The sequence below is a fragment of the Alosa alosa genome, chromosome 11 (assembly GCF_017589495.1).
Source record: "Alosa alosa isolate M-15738 ecotype Scorff River chromosome 11, AALO_Geno_1.1, whole genome shotgun sequence".
Lineage (NCBI taxonomy): Eukaryota > Metazoa > Chordata > Actinopteri > Clupeiformes > Clupeidae > Alosa > Alosa alosa.
The window spans coordinates 31,229,949-31,246,151 of NC_063199.1; the positions used below are offsets into that span (position 1 = coordinate 31,229,949).

A 16,203-nucleotide genomic window follows, 5' to 3' on the forward strand; every position below is an offset into this window, starting at 1 on the left:
CACACACACACACACACACACACACACACACACACACACACACACACACACACACACACACACAGAGGTGAAACTGTGTATTAAAGAGGTGTGGCAGCAGTAGCAAGTGGTTCAGTGTAAGGTGGTTGTTTCTGATTGTGGATGTAACTGTGATCTCTCCTCCACCTGTGGAATGTCCAACCTGTGGAGAGTTTCAATGATTCAGCTCAGCAGTGGCCTCTGCTCCACGCTTACACTCCAACCACCAAGTACAGGAAGCTGAGCTTGGCTGCCAAACATCCAGGTATGTTTTCAGTGTTGCTCCCAATTTACTGTCCAGACTTCCTTTTCCCCGAAAGAAACAGGAATGATACAGATACAAGCAGAGTTGGGTTAGAATATGTACAAATGGGTCTACAGACTATGTAACAGAAATGGTAACAGTGCCAGTTGGGTAACAGGTTTCAGAGACCCACACCCTCTCTCATCTGTATCAGTGTTTTCTACTGATGACTAACTAAATGTGTTTGTCATGGACAAATACAGTGGCTGTGGTGAGAGAGCATTTCAATGTTGTCCAAGTCATCCAACAGGATGACACTCTGCTATTTGTCAGTTCAGAATTCCCCAAGTGAATCTGCTTCATCAATGCAAATTGGGCACAGGGACACTGCAGTCAGGATAGACAATATGTGGTCACTTCCAAGTGTTTGCTTAAGTTTGTTCTACATTTTTCAGTTGGGACATCTGCTGATTATATTCCTACATCTAAATTCATATGCCATTATAGCTGACAAGATGCTCTTCTCCTCCGGGACATTAAAGTAAGGAGAAGGATCCTTTTGATCTTGTTTATCTACAACCCCAGTTTCCCTCAACAAAGCAAGACAAGCTTTTATAGTTTTTTAACTGGCTATTCCTGCCAGTCTCCATGGGCAGTAACTTCCTTCCTTCATCAGTAGTTCCTCTGTGCAAAGCCAACCTCCATGCACTACGGACTAGAGACTACAGATACAACAGCAAAACAGATTCAGTCTGAATCAAATCTGAAACACAAGAATATAGCTGAAACTGAAGAAGTGAGTCTTGAAGCTTCATTGACAATCTCTTGTAGAAATAACTTCACTATTTTACTTTTCTTTAAATTAATTTGTTGTTGTTCTTTTTCCTTATTGTGCTTTAGTTATGTGCAATATCAGATAATTGGTACGTGTACCACATTTGGAAAAATTATATGAAATATATTAAATATAAAAGATATTAAATATTATTATATTATATAATTATTAAATATAAGGTCTCAATTAGTTCTGAATGGGAACTTGGCATTGTCCTGTATTCATTCGTATAGCTTTTTCAATCCTTCTCTGATCACTACTGTTACCTGCTAGCCTTTGGATTTGAACCTGTGTTCATTCACAGTACTCACTCTGACTTTATGTGTATGGTCCAAATTTGCCATCATGTCAAGATATTGATGAATCTATAGTTCTGCGTAAGTTTTCAAGTGAGCCAGAGTGGAAAAGAATGTTATCTCTCCTGACTGACTCATAATGTTTAATGAGCTACTGCCTAGCTGTCAACACCGCCTGCAATTGTTTAACTATGGTGGTGGCTAAAAATCCACTCTTGGTCATGACCACCCTAGGACGTCAGTGTACAGTCTTTGACGTTTTGTAACTGTTTTGGGAATAATTCACAATAACACATATTTGTTTGGTTAAATTGCCCTGTTTGAATTCAGTTCAGTTCATTGAATAATGTAGCATAGTTAACTATGAATTTGTCTCTATTTTGAGGGGGCACTGCAGAAAAGCAAAAACGCATTAACAATTGAAAGCCCCAAACTGTTCTATTAAACTATCTATTTAATTTCTCTTATCACTGCTATTACATGATGACGAGAGAAGCAGGTGCAGTCCTTACACTGACCAGTAGAGAGAGCTGTGAATTAAAAGTTACTTTGACAGCTCTTATATACACTATCAAACCACTAACATGGTCTGTTTTTGACTTTGTATGCCTTTATTTAATGTTTATGTGTATGTGTGTGTTTGCAGGAATGTGATGTAATGTGCTTTGCTCTCTAAGCTCTAGGTCTGGTCATTTCTACCCATCTCTCATCTGATCATGTCTACTAAACCACCATTAGCACACTCCCAGGCAGACATTAAAAGCACTGTGGCATCCATCCCAGTCACTAATAGCACTGTCACTGCCACCACCAATAGCACTGTCCATGCTGGCACCACAGCTGGGCCTGGCTTCATCGACAGCCTGCTGAACAAGATCCCCTGTGAGTAATAGGCCCTCTCTCCCTCAGTGGTCCCCCTTCACCCTTAGGCTCAAAACAACTTGCTTGGCCTGCCATCCCCTCTCTTTCAGTGTACCCCTTCTCTCTTTTCTATCCCTCCCATGCCACTTACTCTGATGGAGGTTGCCTCCGCACCTGTTGGGGGCCCTATCTAATTCCACACCAAGTGCACATTTCTTACATCTCAATTTTCACTTCTTACAAGTTCATCTCTCCTTAATCCTCTTGGCTGTGCTCTTGCCTCATGCTTTTAGATGGGTATCGACCGTGCCGACCAAGACTATATCAGCCTGCCACTTGGGACAATTCAATCCCAATTCGTTCTTACTCCGGTCATTTTGATCTCTTCCCACAGTGCCAAGATGGGCCATCTATGCCATACTGGCTCTCATTCTGCTGGTGGTGCTGATCTGTGTGCTGTGCATTTGCGTCAAGTGCTGCTGCAGGAGGAAGAAGAAGAGGAAGAAAAGGCTGGACCAGCAGGTCAACCTGAAGGGCCTGAACGGCTCCACCACCGCGGCACTTGTGAGTCTGTCTCACAGAGGTCAGATACAATATCAACACTATGTGATGATGAGAGTTCATTCACAGTATGGAGGCGACTCGTTTAAATTGTGGACTGGCAGCACCTTTGCAACAATGCTAACAAGACTACAGCCACTTTACGGACTCATAAAATGATGTATGTTACCGTACTTTCAGTTTTGGATAGAAATGCTGCATCTTGTTCCACCCATATTTCATCATTCAACCTTCAGTTGAAGTAAAGTTATTCTGCAGGAAAAACATAATTTTATTAATTAAATATTCATATAAAAATTACAAATTTGCACCCCAAGACAATCTTATAAGCATGTAACACAGGCATATTTCCATTTATATTTAACTTCTATAAGGTAATCAGGGTGTCTATGAACAGCAATCATCAATGATTTCCGGTTTCACTAAGGAGTAAAAATATGGTGACACATACTGCACGCCAAGTGCCTATGTCATTCCTCAGGATGGGAATGATACTCATCTCATTCTGTCATGCTGAGATAATTGAAGGCAAATTTCTTAAAAACATTTAAAGGTCCAGTATGTAGGAAATAATGGAAAATAAACTGTAATCCAAAAATGATCACCATATGTTGTCAGAGAGTAAGGAAACACGATGAATTGAAGTAATGGCTTATTTTACAACATTACTCTAACCCGTAAAACCCCGTAAAACCCATGAAAAAAAATGAGAATCTCTTGGAATTTTCGTTTATGCTTTGAACGATTAATTCTAGAATAGCGTATTAATAATGGGGTAGCGCCTCCTCCTATTTGGGTTGCCAAATTAGATTCTTAGAAACATTTAATCCTGATCTTGTAGAGGGTGCTGCACAGTATGTGCCACCATGTGCCACCTGGCATCAAATGGAAAATTGGTGAAGACCGAGCTCTGCATGATGGGCTGACTTGTTGGGTTCATGCTGTACCTTTTGGCCCCAAGGTCCAGCCGGATGTGAATGACGTGGAGTACGGCTCAGCAAATGACCCCAGGGGAAGGCTTCTATACTCACTGGAATACAGTGCACCCAAATCTGAGGTCAGGCTTTGGATCACACGTTTGCATCTCCATCACGTGCAGCACTAACATGCCAACATTTGGCACAGGAGTTATCCCCGAATTATCCAGCTGATCAAGGCCGCCTATCTGTACATTGGACTTGCAGCTGGCAGCAAAAATAAAGGCCATCACTAAAACACATCTTTAAAATCAGATGTAGACTTCCCAGAAAATCAGCATGGTGTCTTTGTTTAGAGAGGTCTGCTCACTTCTCCCTCCTCTCCTGTAGTTGACAGTAGGAGTGAAGCAGGCGGCTGCCCTGAAGGCCATGGACCTTGGGGGAACCTCTGATCCCTACGTGAAAATGTATCTTCTTCCCAACAAGTCCAAGACATATGAGACCAAGGTCTTCCGGAAAACACTACAACCTGTGTTTAACGAGCATTTCAAGTTCCAGGTAAAACTCCACATCACGTTATATATATATATATGTAAACAAACCTTTTTATTACAGTATTTGTTTTAGTGCTTAATGTGTTCTTTGTTCTCTAGATCAGCCAATCTGAACTGAGTGAGTCGACACTGGTGATGCAGGTGTATGATTTCAATCGGTTCTCCAAACATGATGTGATTGGAGAGCTCAGATTAACACTGTCTTCGGTAGACTGGAACCATGTGATCGAAGAGTGGCGTGATCTGACCGAGGCCTCCAAGTTTGAGGTGAGGGGGGCCAGAGATTTGGGTGTTTTTGTTTGCTTGGTTGTTTCTTTTGCATAATTGCTTAAAGTAAATTATGGTCAATTCACTGTGCCTCTCCTCAGAGTATTTGCATGATTTGCATGGCACAAGCCATTACATTGATAGATAGATAGATAGATAGATAGATAGATAGATAGATAGATACTTTATTGATCCCCAGGGGAAATTCAAAACTTGTTGCTTGTGTTTAATCAATTAACCAATAATTACACGTCTGAATTTCAGTGTTAATTTACTTGGTTCTTCCTTTTTCTGTCATAGCAAGAGAATCTGGGAGACATCTGTTTCTCGCTACGCTATGTCCCAACGGCCAATAAGCTTACTGTTGTCATTCTTGAAGGAAAGAATTTGAAACAAATGGATCCAGGAGGATCTTCTGGTAAGTGGTGTAACTTGTGTATGTTTTAACATAAAGATTAAGGTCAAACTTGTTTTGGGCTGACTTTTCCAATGTCTTGATGTGTTAATGCTCTAACCTTAATTTTTATAGATCCTTATGTGAAGGTTCAATTGGTACTGGACAGGAAAAAATGGAAGAAAAAGAAAACATCAGTGAAAAAGAGAACACTTAATCCTTATTTCAATGAATCTTTTACCTTTGAAGTTTCCTTCGACCAAATTCAGGTCAGTTGGGTTTGTTTCTGACATGTCAGTACATTAAGGGTGTGAAAAGCCATGCTTCAGGCTGCTAGCACTGCTATTGGAACATCTTGGACGAGTTAACAAAATATGCTATGAAGCTTGTAAGATTTATGTACGACCATTTGATTCATTGCTTCAAAAGGACACAAAATATAAGTCATAAAGATAAGATTTTGTTAAAATAATTCAGAGTCTATAATGACTCTATAAGCTCTAAATAACTCTGTGTGTTGTGTAGTGTATATGCTGCATTTTGTGTCTAATGTCACCTCCCTGGCTGCTCTCCATCCTCTCCACTGTTGTCCCTCTCACCTTCCATCCAGAGGGTCCAGCTGGTGATATCTGTGTGGGACCATGACAAAGTCAGCAGGAACGATGCCATCGGCAAGATCTTCCTGGGCTGCGATGCCACTGGCAACCAGCTGCGGCACTGGGCGGACATGCTGTCCAACCCGCGCAGGCCCATGGCCCAGTGGCACACGCTCCTGCCTGCCGAGCAGGTGGATGGCACTCTGGCGCTCAAGCACACCATCAATATTCCTTTCACTGGCAAAACCTTCTGATGGCGCTTCAGGAAGAAGAAACAGAAGATACCTGATAATGATCAAATAGGGACCTGAAAGATGCCCATAGTAATCGATGAAAACATGACACATGGGACTAACATACACACAAACACTCAGGAGGAAATGAGCACAGACATATGAACTCTCAGGAAAGGTTCTTTCATGTTTTTACTGTAGTTCATGACATATATGGGTAAATCAATTTTCTAAAATGATTTAGTAGTTAACTCTGTTTTGAAAATAATCTGAAAATAAAATAATTACTACACATCAGATATTTTTTAAGTGCAAACCTTATTATCTCTGCAAGGAGACATATCCATTGAATGAATAGATTCCAAAAACTGATTCCTCATTTTCTGAGAAGGGGCTCAAAGTGGAGATGCTTTGCTGATTAAAATCCATGTTTTCCCCTTCCAATTAAAGACTCACTGTCTCCCTCTCTCTTAGGAGAGAAATTAGCTGAGTAAGACATGGGAACACTGTGGCTTCACAGCGTAAGCATTTCAGAGCCAGTCTCGTAAGGGTGAAAACAACACCTGTCAGATTCAGATGAGATAATTCTGTGTCAGCACACATGTGCATCAGGCCAATTAATGCACTATAACGAGAGTCTGCGACATCACAAAACACAGGAAAGTGTGATTATTGTGCAGATTCATATGCTTACATCCAGATTTTTGTAGTGTTTGGGGAGTTGGTTGTAGGTGCTTTCATAATTGGGTCCAAGGACAATTAAAACAAAAATGTTCCTACAAAAGTTCATTTTGCCTATTTAAAATACATTGGCCTCAAACTGACCCTTTATCCTACAAAAATATCTGGTGCAAAAATCACAGTTACATTTAATCTGATATCAGTAGTAACACTTTTTAAAGGATCTGTTTATGTGTAACTACTGACTGTACTATTGTCCAGGGGAAGAAGCTTTCTGACTGTTTTGGGGAGGAATTTCCATCTTAACTAACTGGTGGCTGAGATGCCGTAAATTTTGGCTGTCAGCGAATCGAGTGAATGCTGTGTTGGATTTACCTGTATCTCCATGGTAACATGGTGTGGACAGCAGAGGCAGCCTCTGGGTTGTGACTCAGACAGAGCACAGGGACCTCTGATCCTCTAACCAGGATCCTCTGATCCTCTAACCTCTCACACACACACACACACACACAGACTTCTGTGCACATACACAGAAGCACACACAGAAACAAATGTCACACTCATACAGACTCATACTTCCAATACATTCACAAACACAAGAAATATTACATTGATTTTCACACAGATATCAATGCTTGTGTACACATGCACACCACTAGACATATGCTAAAAGTCTTTCTTCCTTTCTATCCCAGGCACACACACTCAAAGTCTTTCTCTTTCTATCCCTTCACTGTCCCAGACACTGGGCAGTAACACCCATACATGGGCACAACCGATGCCTTGAACCAACCTCACCCTGATTCACAAGCTGCGTCTGTCTTGGTGCATAATTGAGCATATAGGTGATTATAATTGTAGATTAATTCACAGAGTGCTGGCTGGAGAGGGCCTTGGACAGGTGTAAGACAATGAGAGAGGAAGAAGAGGTGGCAGGGAGACATCGTCAACGCGCCTGCGTGGATGGACATGAGTCTTCTGTGTGTTGCTGAGAGGCAGGGGGGCACGCCGCGGCTCTTTGATATACAAATGAGAGCGCTACAAGTACCCTTTCGCCTTGGAGGTTGCGTATTCACACACGTCTCCTCAGCTCTGCTCAAGTGCTCCTTTCCTATTCAACGTTTTCTTATGTCACACTTCCAACAGAGTGCCATTTTCTCTGACAGAGAAGCATGTAGGACATTTACTGATGGGGTTAACTGAGTTTGTGGACACATATTTAGCATTGATTACTGTACTTAGTGCTACCGGTAAGATTGTCTGCGTTACAGCTTCCGCGAACAACACCACATACAGTATGGAGACTCATTTTGCTGATATTAAACATAGGCTACACTTGAGTTGGCCTTACCAAACCCTCTGTAGCCTACTGTGGGGAGTGTTGGAGTTTAGTAGCCCATACGAACGTCCAGCAAATGTGTCCAGCCCCACTCCCAACTGGTCAGGTTAGGAGTTTAGCCCAACTCCAAACTTTGAAGCATAAACAGAGGGTGCTGAAGGCTTTACTAGCTTATTTTAGGCCACCTCAGACAACGAGCTCGCCTCCGAAGAGACCACTGCTGGGGCAACACAAGAGTAAAAGGGACAGCTGTCTGAGCTACTTGAGTCGATCCAGATGTGACCTCTGTTTCCATAGACCCATGACATCACGCTCTGCTGAGGTTTCCAGGATACCTGACAAGCATTAACGCACTCCAATTAAGGAGCGACTCGAATACGCAGTAGTTCTCAAGTGAAAGCACACAGCGAGCGCTGATGGTGTCGACAACAAGTTGCCGCTAAAAGCCAGAGAGGGAGGACGTTACCTTTCGAGAACAGAACACCTACATTTCACGCACGCGACGAACACATTTTCAAAGGTGAGTGTTGGCTCATTATGATTAGCCTATGATTTTCGGTTGGGTTAACTATTCCAACACGTGTTTCGTTCCATTTGAAAGAATTATCATTGCTAGTTTCCCTTACACAAAATAACAGTAGGCCTAGGCAAAAAAAGTTATAATGCAGTTATAATGTAGTTCTTCTGAAGTAGGCTATCCTACAATGCAGTTTGATATTGCATTTCATGCCCAAAACACTATTGGTTGGGTTGTGTATCCATAGCCTCCCCAGGCACTCTGAAAAAATGTAGCCTATCATTTCAATTTTTCGGAAAACGACAATATCGGCATCTGAATTGCCGTTGTCATTTCTGTAAAATATAATATTAGGCTGGGTGAAATTTAAGTTTTTTTGGTAAATCCTTAGTAATTCTGATGGAACTACAGTAGTGGCTACTAATGACTGCATTTCCCAGAGAACACTTCTTTGTCGCTCTTCTGAGGTTGAAGCCCACGTGAGTCCCATTCAGCCGTGAGCCACAGAAAGGGAGTGAATGGCGAGGGGTTCGTTTTGCTAAATTCCGTCAGTTCTTTTCTGTTCGTTTCTGTCGATGTGAAGTGATTAAAAGAGAATCCATTTTGAGGGGGTTTGTTTTCGTGTCCGTTCAGTATGCCTCCGTGATTTATTTGGTTGTATCACTGACAGTGACCAGGGTGGATACTGCACCAGTTTGCCAGCAAACAGTAGCTTCATATAATGGTGCATATATTGCGCCGTGATGATTCGCGTTTTGGAGAGATAAAAACATTATAACAGCAGCGATGAGTCGTTGCATCCAATGCACGTTTTCTCGTTTCTTTAGCCATTCGTGCCAATATCACTCCAGATTGAGTGCTGTCAATCATGGTGAGATAATTTTCTTGTCTTCTGCAGCAGTTGTCTCATTTGCTTGAATCGATCTAAGGAATGTTGTGTTCTCAGTTCGTGGTACTTTATATGGTTACAGTGCGGGGGTGGTGTAGCCGATGATCGATGCCCGCAATCTAAGTTACTTTCTCTCTCTCTCTCTCTCTCTGTATGTATGGAGGCATTCAGTTATGCTTACTATGTTGCATTATTGTTGAAACAAGGACACGCTGAAGATTTTCAAGCGTCTCGCTCAACTAATTTGTATCTTTGGATTTGTCTCCCAACAGGGGGCAGACGATGGAAGCCCTTGACAAATGGAACAAAGACTTCATAGCGCTTAGGCTGTTGGATAAGAAAATAAACTCCAAACAAAATGGCAGGACAGGTATTAGTATGCCAGCTGAGTTGTAAAATGTGTGAAATAAAGAGGAAATGTGTAAATATATGTCATAATTCACATCCTTAGTTCTTATGTGGAAATAGATGTTATTTATTGCTTAAACAAGAGAGGACATAATCATTATCACAGCATCTTACTTAATATTAACACATGTATTTTTGTTCCTCCAGGCATGATCGTTAAACGTCTCAATTCATTCAAAGCACACAATCGTTTACATTCCCAGCCCATCACCCGTTCAGAATGTGTTACAGGTAAGAAAGTCTGACTTCCTTCCTCCACAGCAATTACCCTTTACCGGTCAGACCTGATGGATATGCTCCTGCTAAGGCAATAATTTCCGCATATAATAACTGAAAGCAGGCACTGATGGCATAATTGCAGCCCTGTATGATCTGACGTTTTTGTTGATAGTGACTGGGGGCTATGTAAGTCTGATGACCATCTGATCCAGCTCTCTGGGGCTTTCTGTAGTCTATTGTGTGCCCAGCAAGGTTGTCTCTTATCTTCACTAATTACATTTAGTGACACTGACAAACATTGACATTTTCGCTGTCCTTTGTTAATCATGTTGAGCCTTTCTTTTCCTAGTGCTCTGGGGTAGTGTTAATGTTTAGCCACACAGCAAGCAAACTGTTCACTATCCAGAAAGCAAAGCCAGGCCTATTTCTGTAGTATGTGATAGCCTCATAGTTTTTTTATGTGTACCTAATATTTAAAAATGCATCACTAGATGCTTGATGTATTCTTCACCATCCCCATTCCCCTTAAACTCAGCAAGTCATTATTTCTCTTTGGAGAAAGTAGATCTTCAGGAGGCATTTAAAAAAACAAATACAGTTTGACGCGGTGGAAGCATTGCAGCTTTCTCCTGAAGAATGACTGCCCTTTGAGAAGGACAATCAGATTACAATGTTCTTCCCTCACGACTCTCCCGTCACTGTAATGCACTGACTCCACTCCACTTTCACTGTGGAGAGGAATGCTCCAGTGTCAGCTGCATAGCCTGCCGCGTCGAGACATTTTTCTGGGAGTGAGCGAGCGGACAGGTATGATGCACAGGAGAGAGGGGGGTGATGGAAGTGGGAGCGCTAATGCTTGAGTCGTGCCGCTGCTAAAGACACTCCAGGACCATTAGTGAGTGTCCTGGTGGAGTACACTGCTGGGAGGGGTTTCCGCTGATGCAGCAAGCTGGCCAGTGTGGGCCCTGGATGAGGGAGGCGGGCTGTTTCATGTGTGTGTGGTGGTGGTGGTGGTGGTGGTGGTTGGTGGGAGGCAGGGTGTACTTCTCGCTCTGTGTTTCTCATTTTGTTTTAAATATTTTTACTAATTTTTGTTGGCTGATTGTTATTCATTTGTTCATTTTAATTTGTTCAAAATTAACTGTCTTTCTTTCTACCCCTGCCCACTCCCCTTTTTGATGAATAGATGTTCTTGACTTATTTTTGTTTTAAATTTCAGATTGAATGATATGTATACATATTGTCACCAGACCATATTCCAGTCTAATTGTCAGCCCATCTGTGATCACTGACCTGAAATCATGTAGTGTATACCGCAAAATGTATATGAAAAATGTCTTTTTTTATAGATGTGATGTTGACATTTCCTCTCTCTGTGCCTCTGTGTATTGCAGGCTCCTGCCCAAACCTGATCATGAGTAGGAACGAGCACGCGGACCCCAGGCCTCTCCCAGTGGCACTGACCCCTCAGCTGCCCCCTCGGTCCCACAGACCCCTCTGTCTGTCTGTCTCCTCCGACAGCAATGGCCGCTTCAAAGCCCTCGAGACCCAGGAGTGGAAGAACAACCTCAAAGCTCAGGTAGTACTCACTGATACTCAGTCAATTTTAGTGGTTCTGTCACACTTCAGTAGAAGTAACCACAAGTCATGTCAGCTTACAGTCTTGAGAGCTGTGAAACAAAAAAAGTCAAACTTGACCATCATCAGCAATGAACTCTACTTCATCTACTGTAGAGTTTGAGCTCCACACTCAGTCATCTGTGTTCTCATTCTGCATGTGGCATGCTGTCCATCTTGCAGCTAGGGATGCGCGGTATATCGGCAGCCGATTTATTATTGGCCGATATTGCCCTGACATCGTCATACTCAATTGTAGTCAAATTTAAGTCTGATACTGCTCCATTGGGACGTGATTATGGGGCGTGTTTCAACCGATACAGAGAGGAAATGCCTCTGCACTCAATTGGATAGACCTAACCAATCAGAGCAACAAAGTAGCTTACCATGAGCTGTAGGAAGAACACCCGAACCACCCTTCTTCTCCATTAATGCCTTCACATTGTTATTATACTGTCAATATTTTGTACAACACCTGATAGGGAAATCTAAAACCACGAAATATGTAGCAGGGTAGGCTATTTGGAAAAACGGATATTTCCCCTCCTTAGTTTTAAAAATAATTGCGTTCACACAGATGCTAAAAACAGCTGGGGAAGGGTGTCCAAACCCCTCAAGCGAACAGGTGACCAATCAGAGATTTCAAACTAAATGTGGGAACAACATGTCACAATGCAAAAACGTTGTTTTCTCTTGATTACATGCAAAAGTGAAACCGGAGTTTTCACACATATCCACGTCAGAGTTTTCAGAAGTAATCGTTTTCAGTGATAAAACCTCCGTTTTGTTGTTAATGAAAGGCAAAACCACATGGAATAAGCATTTTTCCTATGTGTAAAAATGGTCTTATAAGCCATCTGTTTAGCTTATAACCACAGTGTTTTTGTTGCAAACAAAATCAACCGAATCATCATACAAAGCCCAACTTGATTGGTCCGAACAGCTCTGGTTCGGGCATAGTTGCCCAAAATGGAACATGTCCAGACCGAACTTCTCGACCTCAAATGTTGTGGGCGGGGCTAGGTTCGGCTGGCTTCTAGGCTAGTGTGTCTGCACTTTACCATGCTAGTTGGGGAAACAAATAAACAAACTCTTTGGTGGGATGAGTCAGTAGATAAGTAGTTTATAAGTTGTATTTTACTATTATATTTGCATTTTGCTACTTTGGGTTTTGTAAGTTATTGACCTTCGGGGATAACCCAGAGGAGTTGCAGCTTTTATGGAATTACCCCTCAGTTGAAACTAAATTTCCCTCATGAATTCTGATTTGGTCACTAGCTTTTTCCCAGCTTCTAGCCGTTTATCTTCGTTGAGTGTTTACTCTCGTAGATATGAAAATGATTCACACACTGTTGCTGGCTACCATAGATATACTGTCAATATATATATATATATATATATCTATGGCTAGCCACTCGCAACTCACTGACTTCACGTTCACTTACATAGGCCTAGGCTACTGCTATTTTGTTGACTGCTATACCATTGGGGACTATTAGGAGTTCTGTCCATCATTGGTGGTAGGTAAAATTACTGTGAACAAATGCTGTGAATAAATGCTGTCCCTAATTAATTTTCCCCAATTTGTTTTCAAGAGTAATAATATCGGTTATCGTATCGGTATCAGCCACAACAAACCGATAAATATTGATTATTGTTGTCGGCCCTAAAATTTCATATCGGTGCATCTCATGCACACATAAACATGTTGTCACCTATATAATGGGGAGGAATTCTGTTGGTATATTGATGGCCCATCCCTATTGCATTGTATATTTAGTCAGTTTAGTCTAGGAGTGTCACGATTTCGATTTTATATCGAAATCGATCGAAATTACATCTCAAACTTCGAACTCAAAAGTAGAATCGACGATGCAGCCACACTGCAGCGTCAAAACTCCTCTAATTTTAGGCTGCAGCCAGTTAAAATATATTTTCATATATACACACCAACCTACCGAAATCGAGGCCCCTCTTGCTACTTTGAAATCACCGGTGTGGAAGTATTTTGTCGTTCATTCACGTCAATTAACACTAACTTAGCCTAGTCAACTTAGCAAGTGAAAAGATGATCTAATTACAGTCCAAAATTAATTTAAAATGCACATTGATAAGTACATATTCCATGAACACTAACCTTGGGTCTCTTCGGAGTACATGCTGAAACAATTAAAATTATCATTCTGTGTTGTTTCATTTCACTATGTTCACGTCTCTGTTTTAGCCTAATGTTAGTTCTGTTTACATTACAACCTTGCGGTTGGAACGGTTTCAAAATAAAAGCCCCCCGAAAAGGAAAAGGCCAAAAAAAAGTAAATAACATATAAGGAATGCAATAATAGTAATATTTAAAAAAAAAGATCTAAAATTGAATTAAATCGTAACTTTAAAATCGAAAATGACATCGAATAGAGGATTTGGAGAATCATGACAACCCTAGTTTAGTCAGTTACAGTATATTGTTAGTTTATTGTCAGTTCTTTTGCTTTTGACCTTATTTGGGATAAGGCCGGTTGATGGGTGTTTCAGCCTTCTAATTTCTTGGTATTGCGCTCATGTGTTGTCAGATGGAGCAGGCCCACAGTGCAGGTGCCGCCAGCAGCACGGGCTCCCTGGAGAGGGCGTCTCTCTTCTGCGCCTCGGGCTCCACCACTACCTCCAGCTCGGGCTTGTCCAGCCCTGTGGAGACCCTCACCAAGAGCAAGTCGTCCAGCCGCTTCTCACTCTTCTCCCCACCCTGGAACAGCAGCTCCGAGTCCGACTCCAACCCACCTTCGCGCTCCGGTTCCAAGAAGCTACGCAACTACAGCCGGCGAGGGGTGATGGCATCTGGCGGCTGTATTGGCAAGGCGCCCGACGCGCCTGAGGCCAAGCACGGCGGCGGCTGCCCTGAGCACTTCCAGTACTCAGAGCCGGTGATCTCCAAGGTGACGGACTATATCTACGTGGGCAACCTGAACGCGGCATACAGCGGGCGCACGCTCTGCCGCAACAACATCGACAGCATCATCGACATGAGCAACCTGCCCGGCGAGGCCAGTCTCAGCCTCATCCCGTGCACGTGCTCGCGTGGCACCAAGCACAGCTGGTCCCGGCTCAAGGTGGACATCGGCGAGCTGCCCGAGTCGGCACCGGAGAGCCCCGCGTTCAAGCCGCGCTGCTTTGAGGACATCAACGAGTGCATCGACGCCTCCACGGAGAAGCGCAAGCGCGTGCTGGTGCACTGCCGTGACGGATTCTCCCTGGCGCCCACCTGTATCATCCAGTACCTGATGGTTCGGCAGAACATGCGGCTCATCGCCGCATATGAGCTGCTGAGGGCCAAGCACCCGCTTAACATCCGGGAGAGCCACCAGAACGTGCTGGTCAGCCTGGAGAGAGCCCTCCGGCCGGGGGGCAATATGGAACCCGAGGGCTTTAAACAAGCCATCTCTCGGAAGGTTGCCTGGACCTGACCACTCTAACCCACTATAGGCCCCAGCTATATATATATATATATATATATATATATATATATATTTTTTTTTTTTTTTTTTGTTCTATTCAAATGAAATGGTCAATGAAGAATTTTGAAGAGGCAGCTTTTTTTAGGTTTAGTCAGCTGGTTAATATTGGTTGTCTATTGGTTGTGAGTTAATGCTAAATATTTCCCCTCCCTCTCTTTCTCTCCCAGTGGTAGTGGCACAGAGCTTGTGAATTTTGCCTGGTGGCATACTCAACATAAGATGCAGACCTGCTCGCTTTCAGGTTGGAAAAAAAGTTCTCTGTACAGCTGCTAAACCGTTCATAAAGTACGTTCACCTAAATTGAAACTGTTATCAATGTCTGGACATTGTGTTTTGTAAAATTGGGGGTGGGGTGGGGAGGGTTGGGCTAACAGAGGATCTCAGGAGACCTAGTGATGTCACCCCATTGGCTGCCATATAAGACGCCAGCGTCCAGCTGACTGAAATCAGACCACGAGGCTGGCATCCCAGAGCCCTATGTGTAGGCCAGCCTGATGCCAGCTTTTAAAGAACTTCTCTCTGAACACCCGGTGACAGTCAGAGCCACAGGCCTTTGGTACAGAATGGGGAGTGCCATGAGTGGTGAACAGTTGTCCTCTATGAGGATTATTTGATTTTTTTTCCCTTTTTTTTGCGTTGGCCCTGTTGAAAATGTGAGCTGTTGTGTATGTGGTGAAACTGGAAGTGGCCAAAAAGTGGTATCTATTTACTGACTGCCAGTATTAGTTTTACTAAGTCTAATTGTGATGCAGTGGTCTACTGTTAGGCACGGTTATTCATTGCACTACTTACAAGGTACTTGCGCACAGGTGATGGTTGATGTTTTGGTACAATGGTAGGACATATTTGGCCACATACAGCAAAGATATAGGCCATAGGCTCCTTGTTTTCTTTTAGGTGCTGTAGATTAATATCGCTCTAATAGCTGTACTGAACACCATTAGTGATTGCAATATTGTTCTCCCCCATCATGCTGTCACTCACTGGACACTTTAATAGTAATGGTGTTGCTCTTGCTTGTCAACAGTGGTGTTCTATTTTGTTACTCTGTGGCCAATGTAATGGAAATGGATGCTCAAAGTTTGGTGCCTTTGCTTGAAGTTTTCTCGAGTCAGCATTACTACACTGACACAATCTGGATGCAGCGGTTGAGCATTAACAATGAGGTTATTTGATGCGAGAATATTATCTATAAGTGCTATTGATGTGCTGTGTGGCATATGTACCTCTTCTGGCATATGACAAAATACA

General features: G+C 42.7%; 2 protein-coding genes across 6 annotated transcripts; both read left to right on the top strand.

Annotated features, from left to right (window-relative positions):
* The first annotated feature begins 79 nt into the window (after nt 1-79).
* syt8 (synaptotagmin VIII) lies at nt 80-6,073 on the top strand. Of its 3 annotated transcripts, none has more exons than XM_048257109.1 (10): nt 80-283; nt 718-1,058; nt 2,040-2,275; nt 2,649-2,818; nt 3,777-3,872; nt 4,123-4,290; nt 4,386-4,553; nt 4,854-4,971; nt 5,083-5,216; nt 5,558-6,073. In XM_048257109.1, the coding sequence occupies exons 3-10, from the start codon at nt 2,110-2,112 to the stop codon at nt 5,795-5,797; spliced, it is 1,260 nt and encodes a 419-aa protein (XP_048113066.1). In that variant the 5' UTR covers nt 80-283; nt 718-1,058; nt 2,040-2,109; the 3' UTR covers nt 5,798-6,073. The 3 variants fall into 3 exon arrangements, with proteins under 3 accessions (XP_048113066.1, XP_048113065.1, XP_048113063.1); XM_048257108.1 differs by having other exon boundaries at nt 2,071-2,275; XM_048257106.1 differs by lacking the exon at nt 718-1,058 and having other exon boundaries at nt 2,071-2,275.
* Nucleotides 6,074-8,098: 2,025 nt separating this feature from the next.
* On the top strand, nt 8,099-14,921 carry LOC125303691. Of its 3 annotated transcripts, none has more exons than XM_048257568.1 (5): nt 8,099-8,316; nt 9,475-9,575; nt 9,758-9,841; nt 11,224-11,408; nt 14,014-14,921. In XM_048257568.1, exons 2-5 carry the CDS (start codon nt 9,485-9,487, stop codon nt 14,899-14,901), a joined length of 1,248 nt encoding a protein of 415 aa, XP_048113525.1. In that variant the 5' UTR covers nt 8,099-8,316; nt 9,475-9,484; the 3' UTR covers nt 14,902-14,921. The 3 variants fall into 3 exon arrangements, with proteins under 3 accessions (XP_048113525.1, XP_048113524.1, XP_048113526.1); XM_048257567.1 differs by lacking the exon at nt 8,099-8,316 and adding an exon at nt 8,808-9,184; XM_048257569.1 differs by lacking the exon at nt 8,099-8,316 and adding an exon at nt 8,808-9,184 and having other exon boundaries at nt 9,475-9,572.
* The last annotated feature ends 1,282 nt before the right edge of the window (nt 14,922-16,203 follow it).